The 15,705-nt window shown below is 48.9% G+C and overlaps 1 protein-coding gene across 1 annotated transcript in view; it reads left to right on the top strand.

Moving 5' to 3' along the window:
* The first annotated feature begins 346 nt into the window (after positions 1-346).
* The window catches only part of mat2b (methionine adenosyltransferase 2 non-catalytic beta subunit methionine), a 40,253-nt gene continuing 24,894 nt past the window's right edge, over positions 347-15,705 (top strand). Inside the window, exons 1-5 of the mRNA XM_068043985.1 lie at positions 347-451; positions 8,905-9,099; positions 11,587-11,701; positions 13,702-13,854; positions 15,191-15,384. Of these exons, the coding sequence (XP_067900086.1) occupies positions 383-451; positions 8,905-9,099; positions 11,587-11,701; positions 13,702-13,854; positions 15,191-15,384 (726 nt within the window). The 5' untranslated portion in view covers positions 347-382. The remainder of the gene's footprint in view (positions 452-8,904; positions 9,100-11,586; positions 11,702-13,701; positions 13,855-15,190; positions 15,385-15,705) is intronic.

Genomic DNA, 15,705 nt, shown 5'->3' with positions numbered 1-15,705 from the left:
TTCTCTTTCCACACATGCTGCCAGACCTGCTGAGTGGTTCCAGCATTTCTTGTTTTTATTATCTTTGTGAACCATGGTGGAGCTCATGTCAATCAAGGGAGGGGCGGGGCTGAGCCTTTACTACTGATTGGTGAATGTGCCCGTCACTCAATGCGGGCTGAGTTTCACTGAGGATTTGATTGGTGGAACGTGTATTGCGCAAGGGCCAATGAGCGGAGCGTCCGTCCGCTGCTCCGATTGGTGTACGGGCCGTCAATCAAGGCGGTTGTTATGGTGAATTGGCGGGGTGGAACGTAGGCTGCACGTATTGGTTGGTAGTGCTGTCAGACAGGACGGTTGCCATGGTGAAGGGGCGGGGCCGGTATGGTAGTGTCGCTCCGTCATGGTGGGGAAGGAGAAGGAGAAGGAGCAGAAGATCCACTTCACCCCAGGTTCCGTCCGGCTCCTGGAGGTAAGCTGGAGGCCGGCTCTCCCTCCCAGAGCCCGGCCTATACATAGCCACCCACTCAGCCTGAGCCCCAACTTAGCAGCAGCCCTGGGACAGCGTCTGCGGTTAGGCGCTGCCTGCGGATTGCAGGCTCCCAATCCTGGGGCAGGGGCCAAACAATAACAACCCCTAGTGGAGCCCCAGGCTGAAATCAACCAGAGCGCAGTCAGGCCCGAGCTCGGGCAACAGAGAGAGTGTGTCCGGCTCAGGGACAACGCTGAACTCCTCTGCCTCTCCAGGCTTTGGGTTTAAGGCCCGTTCCAGAGACTTGAGCACAAAATCCAGGCTGGCATTTCCAGAGCAGTACTGAGGGAGCGCTGCACCTCCGGAGGGGCGGCGCCGAGGGAGTGGGGCCCTGCCGGAGGGGCGGCGCCGAGGGAGTGGGGCCCTTCCGGAGGGGCCCTGCTGGAGGGAGCGGGGCCCTGCCGGAGGGGCCCTGCTGGAGGGAGCGGGGCCCTGCCGGAGGGGCCCTGCTGGAGGGAGCGGGGCCCTGCCGGAGGGGCGGCGCCGAGGGAGCGGGGCCCTTCCGGAGGGGCCCTGCTGGAGGGAGCGGGGCCCTGCCGGAGGGGCGGCGCCGAGGGAGCGGGGCCCTTCCGGAGGGGCCCTGCTGGAGGGAGCGGGGCCCTGCCGGAGGGGCGGTGCCGAGGGAGCGGGGCCCTTCCGGAGGGGCCCTGCTGGAGGGAGCGGGGCCCTGCCGGAGGGGCGGTGCCGAGGGAGCGGGGCCCTGCCGGAGGGGCGGCGCCGGAGGGAGCGGGGCCCTGCCGGAGGGGCGGCGCCGGAGGGAGCGGGGCCCTGCCGGAGGGGCGGCGCCGGAGGGAGCGGGGCCCTGCCGGAGGGGCGGCGCCGGAGGGAGCGGGGCCCTGCCGGAGGGGCGGCACCGAGGGAGCGGGGCCCTGCCGGAGGGGTGGCGCTGAGGGAGCGGGGCCCTGCCGGAGGGGCGGCGCCGAGGGAGCGGGGCCCTGCCGGAGGGGCCCTGCTGGAGGGGCGGCGCCGGAGGGAGTGGGGTCCTGCTGGAGGGGCGGCGCCGAGGGAGCGGGGCCCTGTTGGAGGGGCCCTGCCGGAGGGGTGGCGCCGGAGGGAGTGGGGTCCTGCCGGAGGGAGCGGGGCCCTGCCGGAGGGGCGGGGCCGAGGGAGCGGGGCCCTGCCGGAGGGGCGGCGCTGAGAGAGGGCAGTACTGAAGGAGTGCCGCCCTGCTGGCGGGGGCGGGCTGGCCTTTCAAGGGTGCTATCTTTTGAATGAGACGTTTGACTGGGGCCCCCAATTGCCCTTTTCAGGTGGATGTACAACATCCCGAGGCTGCTATTTCAAAGAAGAGCAGGGTAGTTCTTTGCATGTCCTGGGCCAATATTTATCTTCGAGACAACATCACTAAAACAGGTTATGTGATCATTTATCGAAGTGCTGTTTGTGGGTTCTTGCTGTGTGTAAACTAACTGTTGCATTTCCTACATCACAACAGTGACTCCATGTCAATGGTATTTCATAGACTGTCATGCGCTTTCGGATACTCTGAGGTCGTGGAAGTTGCCGTATGTATTCATTCTTTCAGAGTTATGGAATACGAATGAGGGCTTTGGCACACTCCCTCGTGTCTGTTTAAACCTCCCATATGTTTTCCAACACTCTGCTTCTACTCCCTCCTTGGACACTCCATTCCACACATTCACGCTAGCCCTGTGTTAAGTATTTAAATCTAATCTGTCTGAGCAGCTTTTCTCTTTTAAGATTCAGTCTCCGGTTCAACAGTTTATGAATATTACAAGAAATAGGCTCAGGAGTAGACCATTTGACCCCTTGAGCCAGCTCCGCCATTCAATATGATCATGGCTGATCTTCGGCTTCAACTCCACTTTCACGCCCACGCCCCATATCCCATGATTTCCATGAGACACCTTAATTGTATTCAACAATGGAGCATTCACAACCCTCTGGGGTAGAGAATTCCAAAGATTCATAACCCTTCGAGTGATGAAATTTCACCTTATCTCAGTATTTAATTATTGACCCCTTATCCTGGGACTGTGCACCTGTGTTCTAGATTCCCCAGCCAGGGGAAACAACCTGTGTCTACACTGTCAAGCCCCTTCAGAATCGTGAATGTTTCAATGAGAGCACCTCTCATTCTTCTAAACCCTAGAGAATAAAGACCCAATTTACTCAGCCTCTCATCATAGAATATTCTTGAACATTTATTCAGCCATAATTGATCAATTCCCTTAAAAGATCTAGAATCGAGCATAATCTCACCTCTGTACCTTCAGTTCTCTGTAGCAATCAATCCCAATCTCCTCACTCAGCACAACTCCGATACCTTAAGAACAGTGTCGGGTTTCTTCCCCTTTTTTCCCCCTCTAATACCTGGATCCTTCTCGAATACAGAATTGAACAACAACTTGCATTTATCTAGCACCTTTAATGTAGAAAATGTCCCAAGGCATTTCACAGGAGTGTCACCTAGTACAGTTTGACATCAAGCTACGTGAGATATTAGCACAGTGACGAAAAGTTTGGTCAAAGTAGTAGGTTTTAAGGAGTTTCTTAAAGGAGGCGGGGGAAGTAGCGAGGGAATTTCAGAGCTTAGGGCCTAGGCAGCTGAAGGACACGCTGCAAATGGTGGAGCAATGGAATTCAGGGTTGGAAGCTAGAGGTGGAGGAGTGCAGATATCTTAGAGGGATGTACAGCTTGAGGAGATTACAGAGATGGGTAGGAGTGAGGCCATAGAGGTATTTTATAATCGAGGCATTGCCAAGCCAGGAGCCGGTGTAGGCCAGTGAGCACGGTGGGGGGTTGCGGTGATAGGCGATGGTGCAATTTACGATATGGCAGCAGAGTTTAGGATAAAGTACTGCAGTTGTACAGACTCATTGGGTGTAAAATCTAGTTTCAGTCAGGTTACAGGGCACACTGGAGGGTATTGGTGCCTGTTCGTCTCCCCTCGGCCCAGACTTTCTTGGTATATAACAGGCAGCTAATCTGCTGCCGTCCTTTGTCCATCCTCACCAACGGGGAGTCCTCCCTGGTGTTCTGGGGCCAGTAATCATCTCTCAATCAGCATCACTAAAAATCAGATAATTAGGTCATTATCTCATTGCTGTTTATGGGAGTTTGCTGTGTGCAGGTTGACTGCCACGTTTCCTACATTACAACTGTGACCTCACTTTAACTAGTATTTAATTGGCTGTAAAGTGTTTGGAACATCCTGAGCCCGGGTGAAGGATATTATGGGTGGATTTTAAATTTTATATAGAATGGTATCAGTTTTCTCTAGCAGTGTTTCAAGATGGTTCTAATCCAATTACTTGAAGAGCACTGACTGTTGATGTGTGCATGATGGTTCAGTGTGCAAAGGGCATGATGGTACAGTGTGCAGAGGATTGTGCAACTGTCTTTACCTGTCAGTGTGACTGGTACAGATTCTTAACTGTTCCAACAGGCTATGGTCGTGAACAGACTGAGCAGGTGGAGAGGGTGTCTTAACCTGATTTGGAAAGAGGAATCTGGAGCTAGAATGATCTGTTATATTTAAAGTCAGGAGCATTGAACAAAAGAAAGTGGCTAGAGAACATAAATAGGAGCAGGAGTAGGTCATACAGCCTCTGGAGCCAGCTCCGTTATTCAATAAGATCCTGGCTGATCATCTACCTCAACTCCACTTCCCTGACTCTTGATCCCCTCAGTGTCCAAAAATTTGATCTCTGGCTTGAATATGTTTAATGACTGAACATCCATCCACAGCCCTTTGGGGGTAGCGATTTGCAAAGGTTCACAACCCTCAGAGTGAAGAAATTTCCCCTCATCTCGGTCCTAAATGGCCAACCCCTTATCCTGAGACTAGACTGTCTAGCCTGGGGAAATAACCTCTCAGAATTTACTCCGTCAAGGCCTCAGACTCTTAAGTTTCAATGAGGTCACCTCTCAACTCTTCTGAACTCCAGATAGTATAGGCCCAATCTCTCCTCATAGGACAATCCTCTCATCCCAGGAATCAATCTAGTGAACCTTCGTTGCACCCTGTCTAAGATCAAAACTACATACACTACTGAAGTTCTGTAAAATTTCAGCAAGAGTTCCTTACTCCTATAATCCAACCCCCACCCCCTTGCAATAAAGACCAACATGGCATTTGACTTCCTAATTGCTTCTTGTACCTGTATATTAACTTCTGTGTTTTGTGTACAAAGGCGCACAAATCCCTCTGTACAACAACATTTAATAGTTTCTCACCATCTAAAAAATATTTTCCTACTCTTCTCAAAGTGAGTAACACCTCATTTACCCACATTATACTCCGTCTGCCACTTTCTTGCCCACTTGCTTAACCTGTCGATATCCCTTTGCAGACTCTTGGTGTCCTCCTGACTGCTTACTTTCTCATCCACCTTTGTATTGTCAGCAAACTTGAATACATTACACTCAGTCCCTTCATCGTCTAAACCATTGATATAGATTATAAGTAGCTGAGGCCCAAGCACTGATCCTTACAGCACCCCAATAGTAACGGCATGTCCACCTGAAAACGACCCACTTATTCTGACTCTTTCTGTCTTTTAACCAATCTTCAATCCATTCTAATATATTACTCCAACCCCATGAAGCCTTGTTAATATCTTTTCATATGGCACCTCCTTATCAAGTGCCTTTTGAAATCTAAATCTTAAAAAGAAAGACTTGCATTTGTTTCACATCTTTCATGACCAAAAATCATCCCAAAGCACTTTGTCAAATAAAGTAGTTTTGAAGTGTAGTCACTGTTTTAATATAGAAGATACAGCAGCCAATTTGCGTATAGAAAGCTCCCACAAATAGCAGTGTGATAATGACCAAATAATCTCTCTGTGATGTTTATTGAAGGATAAATATTGGTCAGGACACTGCGAATAACTCTGCTACTCTTCTTTGAAACAGTGCCATGGAAACATTTACGCCTATGTGAGAGGGCAGGTGGTTTAATGTCGCATCCGAAAGAAGGTACCTCCAACAGTGCAATACTCCATCAGTCCTGCACTAGTGTGAACAGAGAAATCTCTGGAGTCGACCTTGAACCCATAACCAGAATCTCATTTCTGGATGTGGGAACTTTTTGTGGTTAGATTCTCAGTTCCTGAACTTTAAGCTGAACACCGACTCTCAACTTCAATGCATAGAAGCTTGTTTACAATTCAGATGCAACTTACCAATTTATATACTTGATATAGAATAACCTTGGGGATTTTTTTGATTGTGTTTGATTATTAACTTCACACTTTAAAAATTGTGCCTATTTGTCAAAAACCTGAACTCTAAGCACTATTTGCAAAGTGCACATTTTAAAAATAGGTTGTGATTGCTAAATGAACATGATTCTTGTATGAAAACATTGCTTCATAGGTCTTTGGTTTTGGTGATGCAGCTTTTAGATGCTTCCAGTTGAACTAGAGATGATGAAGTCAGTGGTTAGGATCTGGAATGCACTGCCTTAGTGTGGTGGTGGCAAATTTAATTGTGGCTTTCAAAAGGGAATTGAATTGTCTGAAGAGAAAATTTGTAGGGCTATTGGGGGAATGGGACTAGCTGAATTGCTCTTACAGAGAGCTGGCACAGACACAATGGGCCAAATGGCCACCTCCTATGCTATCACCGTTCTGTGTGTCTACAGGCTTCTCAAATGCAGTTCTTAATATTTCCACAACTCTTGGCAACTTCTCCAAGCTGGCGCTGTGAATCTCCTCTTTTTGTTAGTGAGTGTCCTCACAGACCCGTCAGTTTCTGTCAACAGGAATCCTGTGTAATCTAGGGCACAACAACAACTTGCATTTGCCGAGTGCCTTTAATGTAGTAAAACATTCCAAAGCACTTTACAGGAATGTTATCAATCAACATGTGATATTGAGCCACATAAGCACATATTAGCACAGATGACCAAAAGTGTGGTCAATGAGTAGGTTTCAAGGAGCATCTTGGAGAGAGAGGCGGAGAGATTTAGGGCTAAGTTCCAGAGCTTGGGGTCCAGGCACAGCCACCTGGTGGAGCGAAAGAAGTGGGAGTTGCACAAGATGCCAGATTTGGAAGGATACAGGGACACTTGCTACAGAGTCTGAATTTTCACTTGGAGAGGTGGGAACTGAACTAACAATCACATATATGGGATCTATAAATCTAAAATATCTTGCTTCCTGTCTGCCCAGTTGACTTCCTGTTGTAATGTATTTGTGCCAACATTTGTTGCCATAATGATGTCCATATTGAATATGTCAGGCTGATTGTACAAGTGGGGATGACTGTGCAGCTTCCTAAACTCAGTTCACCACCACTGTGCCTACTGTTGGCCGAGCTTCCACAAAATACGGATTAATTTGCCCATTTAAAATTTGTAAACGTCTGCTCTCTCCAATTCTCCATCTGCTGCCACTCTCTGCACCTGCCCCTCCCCCCGCCTGCTGCCGCTCTCTGCACCTGTCCCTCCTGCTGCCACTCTCTGCACCTGCCCCTCCCCCTGCCTGCTGCCACTCTCTGCACCTGTCCCTCCCCCCGCCTGCTGCCACTCTCTGCACCTGCCCCTCCCCCTGCCTGCTGCCGCTCTCTGCACCTGCCCCTCCCCCCGCCTGCTGCCGCTCTCTGCACCTGCCCCTCCCCCCGCCTGCTGCCGCTCTCTGCACCTGCCCCTCCCCCCGCCTGCTGCCACTCTCTGCACCTGTCCCTCCCCCCGCCTGCTGCCACTCTCTGCACCTGCCCCTCCCCCTGCCTGCTGCCACTCTGCACCTGCCCCTCCCCCTGCCTGCTGCCACTCTCTGCACCTGTCCCTCCCCCCGCCTGCTGCCACTCTCTGCACCTGCCCCTCCCCCAGCCTGCTGCCACTCTCTGCACCTGTCCCTCCGCGCACCTGCTGCCACTCTCTGCACCTGTCCCTCCCCGCACCTGCTGCCACTCTCTGCACCTGTCCCTCCCCCCGCCTGCTGCCACTCTCTGCACCTGCCTCTCCCCCCACCTGCTGCCGCTCTCTGCACCTGCCTCTCCCCCCCCACCTGCTGCCACTCTCTGCACCTGTCCCTCCCCCGCCTGCTGCCACTCTCTGCACCTGTCCCTCCCCCCGCCTGCTGCCACTCTCTGCACCTGTCCCACCTCTCTTGCTGGTCTAACCGTTCTCCCTTTGACCTGGCAGCACTGCTGGGAATTACTTAGTCGGGCTCAGCTTAAGGATGTGAGTATTCCTCCTCAGGTTGGTACTTGGCCTCAATTAAAAGAATAGAAAGACAGACCTACATTTGCATAGCGCCTTCCCCAACCTCAGGATATTCCAAAGCACTTTACAGCCAATGAAGTACTTTTAAAGTGCGGTCACTGTTGTAGGGAATCGCAGCATATAATTTTCACACAGCAATATCCCGACAACCGCACTGCGATAATGACCAGATAATCTGTTTTAGCGATGTTGCTTTCAGGATAAATATGGACCAGTTACCTGAACATTATCCTCCTGTCCCTGGGACTTGTATCCAGAGCCAACCATAACTGACTGGATCAAAGTTTCTCTCTGCTAGCTGCAGAGGGCTTGCATGGAATTGCTCTGTGCCACCTGTATCTAGTTCCAGCTAGTTATGTGAGTGTGCCGCACACAAAACTAGCTGCACATAGCCTGAAGCTAATTTGTCAGTTTTACTCTGTTTAGCTGGTGTAGGAAATTAAAAATAAAAGTTACTAGTTCCCAGGATGTGAGTGTCACGGTTGAGGCTGGCATTTTTTCCCCACTCCTTATTGCTCTTGAGAAGGTGGTGGTGAGTCCCTGCCTTGAACTGCTACAGACTGTCTGGTGAAGGTGCTCCTACAGTGTTGTTAGGCAGGGGGTTATAGGATTTTGACCCAGCAGCAGTAAAGAAACAGCCAAAATATTTCCAAGTCAGGATGATGTGTGACGTGCAGGTGGTGGTGTTCTCATGCGCCTGCTGCCCTCGCCCTTCTAGGCAGTAGAGGTCCTGGATTTGGAAGTGCTGCCGAAAGAGCCTTGGTGCGTTGCTAGATGGTACACACTGCTGCCACTATGTACCTGTGGTGAAAGGAGTGAGTGTTTGAGCTGGTGGATGGGGTGCCGATCAATGGGACTGCTTTGTCTTGGATGGTGTCGAGCTTCTTGAGTGTTGTTGGCACTGCACTCATACAGGTAAGTGAAGAGCATGCCATCACACTCCTGACTTGGAAATACTGAATGGGATGTTCATGCTAGTGTTGTAAGGGAAGTTGTTGAGGTCGAATCCAGTACACAGTAACACTATATTCAGTACAGGTATATACTGTGACCTGTGTAAAGAAAGAACTTGCATTACTATAATGCCTTTCAAAACCTCAGGATGCCTTGGCCTGGGTCCTGCGAGGATAGGCGTGCTCAGGAGAGAGTGTTGCTACCAATGAAAGGACTGAGTGGTTGTTGCACCTTCTGTTCCAGGTGGATGCTTGTGTGCCAGACAGACGTGTCCTGGTGACTGGGGCAACAGGACTGCTCGGCCGTGCTGTGTATAAGGAGTTTCTGGACAATGACTGGGACGCAGTGGGCTGTGGTTACAAGAGAGCTCGACCTAAGTTTGAAAAAGTGAACCTGCTGGATCCAGGGGCGGTGCGGCAAATCATCCAGGATTTTAAGGTATTGAGCATCAGCGCATTCTGCCGAGAGTTTAACTTGTCCTGTGAAGCAGTTGTTAGCTGGGACAGGACGGGGGCTCACTATCGGTGGGACGGGCCTCAGGGACTCACTGTTGTATTGAGGGACTCACTGTTCACAGTGTTGGTTAATCTCTGGTTTCTTGCATATGTGGCTACCCTTGATGTGAGTCTGAAGTCGCACTGACTATTTGACTAAGAAGGCATCACAGGCAAAGCCGATGTTCTCTCCACACGATGCCCAGAAACATGCTCTTTCCAGCAGGGCCGTTGGTTAATGATCAGGCCTTCCCCAGCTGAGATCAGCTATGTCATCAAGCAATGTTATCGCACCTGGAATCTTCACAGAATGGTGGACGAGAGAAGCTGCGTGGAATTAAGGAAAGAAAGGATTTGTGTTTATACCGAGCCTGCCAAGCTGCTTCACTGCCAACAAAATATTTTTGAAATGTCATCACTGTTGCATTGTAGGAAATGTGAAAGTCAGTTTTGTGCACAGGATCCCACATGCAAAAATGAAATAATGACCCGATCATTTGTTCTGGTGATGTTGCTTGGAAAAATATTGACTCCGGACACTGGGGAGAATTCCCCTGCTCCTCATGGGACCTTTTACATCTGCCTGAGGGGGAGGACGGGTCCTCAGTTTAACGTCTCAACTGAAAGACAGCACCTCTGACAGTGCAGCTTTCCCTCAGTACTGTACTTTGAGTGTCAGTCTGGATTTTGTGTTCAAATCTCTGGAGTGGGACTTGAACCCATGGCGTTCTGATTGAGAGACAAGGGAGAATGCTTCCCACTGAGCCACGGCTGATACCTAATTGCCTAGAAATTACACCATGAAGAGAAGCCATTCGACCCAACCAGGGTTGTTTCTCCTCCCTGCAAGCAGCATCCTAATCACATGTAACTCCCATATTTCCACATCCCTTTGTTCCACATTTCCCTCAATCTATTCTTGATGTTGATGCGTCTGCTTCAGTTATGAACTCCAGTCGTGCATTCCACAGCCCTCGATGTAAAATTTGTTTCTCTGCTTTCTTCTAAACTTCTTCCATTTAATGTGTTTTATCTTAGACTATTTCCAGCGATTGAGAACTCTGTTTCTATCTTCTTTATCCCAGTCATTAACATTAAATATTTCTGTCAAAACACCGTGCAGGCTCCTCTGTTGTAACAAAAAGGGGAAAAAAAGTTGCCTGATTTCTCCACTTTTTCAATCCTGATACCAGTGCCTAACCTCACCCCCTCCCCTGCCCTAGTTAGATCACACCTTGCAAACTACATTAAGTTTTGGCACCACGCCTTAGGATATATTGGCCTTGGAGGGAGTGCAGTGTAGATTTACCAGAATGATTCCTGGTCTCCAAGGGTTAAACTACAAGGAGATAAACTAAGATTATGTTCCCTGGAATTTAGAAGGTTAAGGGGGTGACTTGATCAAAGTTTTCAAGATGTTAAAGGGAGCAGATAGGGTCAATAGAAAGAAACTATTTCCACTGGTTGGGGAGTCTAGGGCTAGGGGACGTAGCCCAAAAATTAGAACCAGAAATTTTAGGAGTGAAGTTAGGAAATACATAAAAAGGGTGATAGCAGTTTGGATTGATCTCATTGAATGGCAGAACAAACTTGAGGGGCTAAATGACTTCCTCCTGTTTTCATGTTTCTACTAACTTACAGGCATTCTTGCTGTACACCAGACTCTTAGTGGATATAATTGTAGGACTCTTGTGCTGTGCAATGGCAAGTTGTACAATTCATTGTGTTATAGCTGTGAGGGTGTTGTATAACAGCGTGACAATTTATTTATAGTGAACTAATTAAACGTATTCCATGGTACTTGGATTTGCAATTTTATTATTGAATCTTTATTCAGTTTATAGTATATTTTAATTTATGGGCTACAGTTGTTTCCTACTTGATCATGAGCTTATGGATTAAACTACTCATGGGATATAAATCATTGGCTCATCATGTAGTGTTTAGGGGCAGTGTAGAGGGAGCTTCAGTCTGTATCTAACCCGTGCTGTAACTCCCCTAGGAGTGTTTGTTGACATGATATGTAGTGAGTTGTTGCTTCATTTTCCCCAGCACAATGTAACAAGAAATAACTTGAAGGAAGAAGACAGGTTGTGTGTCTGTTAGCTTTATGCACAGACTGTAGTGACACATTGTTGATTCTTGATTTACACTCTCGGATTAAAAACAAATTGTCGTCTTCCTTGAGAAAGAGCATTCGACCGGCCAAGCTTCCTTCATCCATTGTCCATCCTAGGATCATTCTGTCATGGATTCCCCAGTCTCTGTCCCAAACTACTGTTCTCTTACTTTAATAAACAGCATTCCTTTCCCTGCCTTCCGTGAAAAATAAAATCAAGCTGTGCTGTTAAAATCTGTAGGAATACCTTCAGGAACGGTGCTGGAAATGTGTTGTAAACTGACTGTACGTCTTGTGTTAATCCCATTACAGCCACATGCTGTTATACACTGTGCTGCGGAGCGGAGACCTGATGTCGTGGAGAGTCAGCCCGAATATGTCAGGCAGTTGAATGTAAGCACATCGGGATGCATAGCCAAGGAGTCAGGTATTAAAGCTCTTTGTGGGCTCGTATGCTTAATAATTCTTGATCATTCCTTCCTGAAGGAATGTCTATAGGACAGCTGTACAACTTCTTCAAAGTCCTCAGCCGGGTTTTTAAAATTAATTCTTGGGGTGTGGGCATCACTGGCAAGGCTGGCATTTATTGCCCATCCCTATCTGCCCTGAGGTGGTGGTGGTGGGCCGTCTCCTTCAACCGCTGGTAACAGGTTTTGATACAAAATGTCTTGCTGGGCCAGTTCAGAGGGCAGACAAGAATCACCCATGTTGGTATTAGATTGGATTCACATAGGGGCCAGGATTGGGTAAAAATGGTAGGTTTCCTTCCCTGAAGGACATGAGTGAAACAGTTGGATTTTTACAACAATCTGACAGCTCTATGATCCGGTAATGGCTTTTTATTTCAGATTTTTTAAACTTAATTCAGTTTCTGAACTTGTCATGATGGGATTTGAACTTGAGATCTCTGTTGTCCTTAGCCAGTTTTTTTTTTTATTATTCGTTCCGAGGATGTGAGCATAGCTGGCAATGTCAGCATTTATTGTCCATCCCTGGTTGTCCTTGAGAAGGTGGTGCTGAGCCCCCTACAACTGATGAGCTTGCTAGGCCATTTCAGAGGGCAATTAAGAGTCAACCACATTTGTGTGGGTCTAGAGTCGCATGTAGGCCAGACCAGGTAAGGGGGGCAGATTTCCTTCCCTGAAGGACATCAGTGAACCAGGTGGGTTTTTATGACAATCTGGTGGTTTGATGATCATTGTTAATGAGACTAACATTTTATTCCAGATGTATTAATTTAATTTAAATCCCGCCAGCTGCCAGGGTGAGATTTGAACTTGGGCTGTGTTTGCCCTAGGTGGCACAGTACTGGCACGTGTGCAAATGCAGCCTCATCCACTGAAACGTCACTGTGACGTCTTAGGCATCTGCCAGTAATAAAGATGACGCTGCTCGATTTGTCACAAAAAAATTAAACCCAACCCCCTTCAATGGTTGCGATCGCCGCCTTCCGTCCCACCCCCAACAGTATCCTGCTCCCTCCTGCCATCGCACTTCTCTTCGCCATTCCCTCCAACTCCTGTCTGCTTGTTGCTTGCTCCCCCACCTTGTCGCTTCGGCCGCTCATTCCCAGCCTCCCTCGCTCGCTCCCCGTGTGGCTCTGGTGCCCCTTGGCCGCTCGCTCGCTCCCTGCCGTTTTTCGGGTGGGGAAGCAGCGAGTGAGTGGCTGAGTGGAGCAGGGGTGGGCGGGGGAACAGTGGTGAGGTGGGGAGCGATTGGCTGAGGTGTGGGGGAAGCAGCGAGACTGGGAGTGAGCAAACAAGGCGGGGGCGGGGGGAAGCAAGCAGTGAGGGAGGGAGCAGCCGAAGCGGTATACTGGTGTGGGGGGGGAATGGATGCGGCAATTGCGGCCATTGAGGGGTGAGGTATTACATCTGGTGTCATTGCGTGGTGACGTTGATGCGCACATGCGCAGACTAATGCTGGCAAACGTTTGGATGCACTGATGACATCAGCGATCGCACTGTTCATGCTCTGCATTGTCAGGAGATGCTCCGTTGAACTTGTGTCTCTGGAGCATTAGTCAGGGCCTCTGGATTATTAGTCCAATAACATTGCTATACTACTGCCCCCCCCAATGGGATAGCTGTGACCTTTAATCGCTTTCTGAAATAACCTAGCCAGCCACTCAGTTGTATCACCCCCTTCTTGGGCAACTAGAGATGAACAGTAAGCATCTGCTTTGCCAGCATCCCGCACACCCGCAGCTCGAATAATTTAAAAAAAAGACTTGGTGATAGGGGCCCTGGGAAGCTGTACCCAACAAGGATCTGTGCCTTCAGGAGAGGGATGGAGGAGAAAGTGGGGGAAAAAATAATCCCTCCTGCAAAGTCAAAGTAAAATGAGCAGAATTTGACCAGTTTGAAATGAGTTATAATTACCTTTTTTTTAAAAAAAAAAATGAGCTGTTGTTTCCATTCCTTGCAGCTGAAATTGGAGCGTTCCTGATCTACATGAGCACAGATTATATCTTTGATGGATCACACCCTCCTTATCGAGAAAATGACACCCCGAACCCCCTCAACCTGTACGGGAAAACCAAACTGGAAGGAGAGAGGGTGGTTTTGCAAAATCACCCAGGTGAGGCGGGAATCCAGCTCCCACGTGCAGTGTTTGTGGTTGGCTCCAGGATCCTGAGATTAGGGATTACTGGGATAAAGCTGTGATAAAACAGGGAGGGCGGTTATTTTAAAAAAAAAAGGAGCACAGAATGCCATTAAGACCAGCGTTTCTGTTCCACTTTCAATAGGTGTGGACCCCACAGACTGTCTTCTCATTGTGCCCTTCAACTCAATCTTTCTCCAGAAGAGCATTTGAATTGTCTTTCAAGCCCAATTATATTGTCTGTTCCCAAAGCTTTTTCCTGAGTACCTCCATCGTCCTCTGTGCCGCCCTGAGCTGACCAAACCTGGATGTAGCCATCTCTGAAACATGCCCCTCCCTCGTGCTCTGCTGTTGAAGTTGTAATCCGCATCGTCACTTCAACGGTGCATTTCTTCTGTACTCCTTCCCCCACCACCGTTCACAAACCTAATGTTATCCAGTACTTTGCAGCCTGAGTCCCATCTCATGTTCTGAGCACCCCTGATCTTTGCTGAGACCCACTGGCTCCCTTAGCCTTTTTGGTTTTCAGCCTGATTCCTCCATTTTGCAAAGGAACAGGAGGAAGCCATTCAGCTCCTCGAGCCTATTCTGCCAATCAGTGGCTGATCTGCATCTTGACTCCTGTGAGCTTCTCCAACTGTACGTCTCAGACCTCTGCTCAGATTACTTAGCCCCGTCACCCCTACCCCCTCACTTTCCGTCAACTGGGGATGGTCGTTCAGTCATTTAACTGTTTCTTTGCCCTCGCAATCTCCATCCCTCCTTTCAAAAGCCATTTTTTTTTCATAGTATTTTTGACTCCAGTTTTTTCCTTCTGCTTGTCTCCGCTTCCCAATACTGTATGTGAAAGACAATTTAAAATTGAGTACGTGGGACTAATTGGATAGCTCTTTCAAAACGCCAGCACAGGCGCAAAGGGCCAAATGGCCCTTTTCTCTGTTGTACGATACTGTGATAAATGCAAGTTGATGTCGTTGTGTGTTCCACATCAGTTTTGCTTTTGTATCTCATTACTCTTGAGATTATCTTTTTGGTTGTTAACTTGCTAATTGAGTGCTGTGAGGTAGATGTTCACTGTCTGTCTCTGTTTACAGTGTAGGGGAGTGTTCACTGTCTTTGGACATGGTTGGAGGGGGGTGGGGAGGTGCGGGTTGGTGGTCACTGTGCATATTGTGGAGGTGTGGAAGCCGATCATTGTCTGCATACAGTGGTGGGGAGGGGGCATTCTCTGTCTGGCTGTACAGTGCTGGGTGGGGTATTCAATGTGTGGAGTGTAGGGAGGCATTGACTGTCTCTGTTCTCTGGATTTCAGGTGCTGCGGTGCTCCGAGTTCCGATCCTTTATGGCAAGGTAGAGAAGCTGGAGGAAAGTGCAGTCACTGTACTATTTGAAAAAGTGCAGTGCCATAATGTAGTGGCCTGCATGGACCACTGGCAGCAGCGATTCCCCACACATGTTGCTGATGTGGCCAGAGTGTGCAGACAGTTGTCGGAGCGCAGAATACAGGTACGCTTAGTAGGCACAGTCCGTTGGCAGCAACTACCCACACCAGTTTAAAGCACTCGGATAGGCTTCATTCAAATTTGATAAGCCTGTTTAATTTTGTGTTATTATCCAGCAATGTGTTTTTCTCATTCCTAGTTCCGAGTGTTTTTCAACTCCCACAAACTGAGAATTTCTTTCCTCACTTGTAGCAAAATAACCAGCACACAAAAGATTCACGAAACCCCTCGTGAGCTTTGCAGGTGAAGTGTGACCTTGGAGAAATTAGTTGTACTTTCGCCTCCAAACCTGGCACCAGGAACTTCAGATAATCTGGGCTGACTT

The sequence above is a fragment of the Heterodontus francisci genome, chromosome 12 (genome assembly GCF_036365525.1).
Source record: "Heterodontus francisci isolate sHetFra1 chromosome 12, sHetFra1.hap1, whole genome shotgun sequence".
In the NCBI taxonomy this organism is placed as follows: Eukaryota; Metazoa; Chordata; class Chondrichthyes; order Heterodontiformes; family Heterodontidae; genus Heterodontus; species Heterodontus francisci.
The sequence above is the reverse complement of the archived record's forward strand: the minus strand, read 5'-3'. Positions and strand labels throughout refer to the sequence as shown.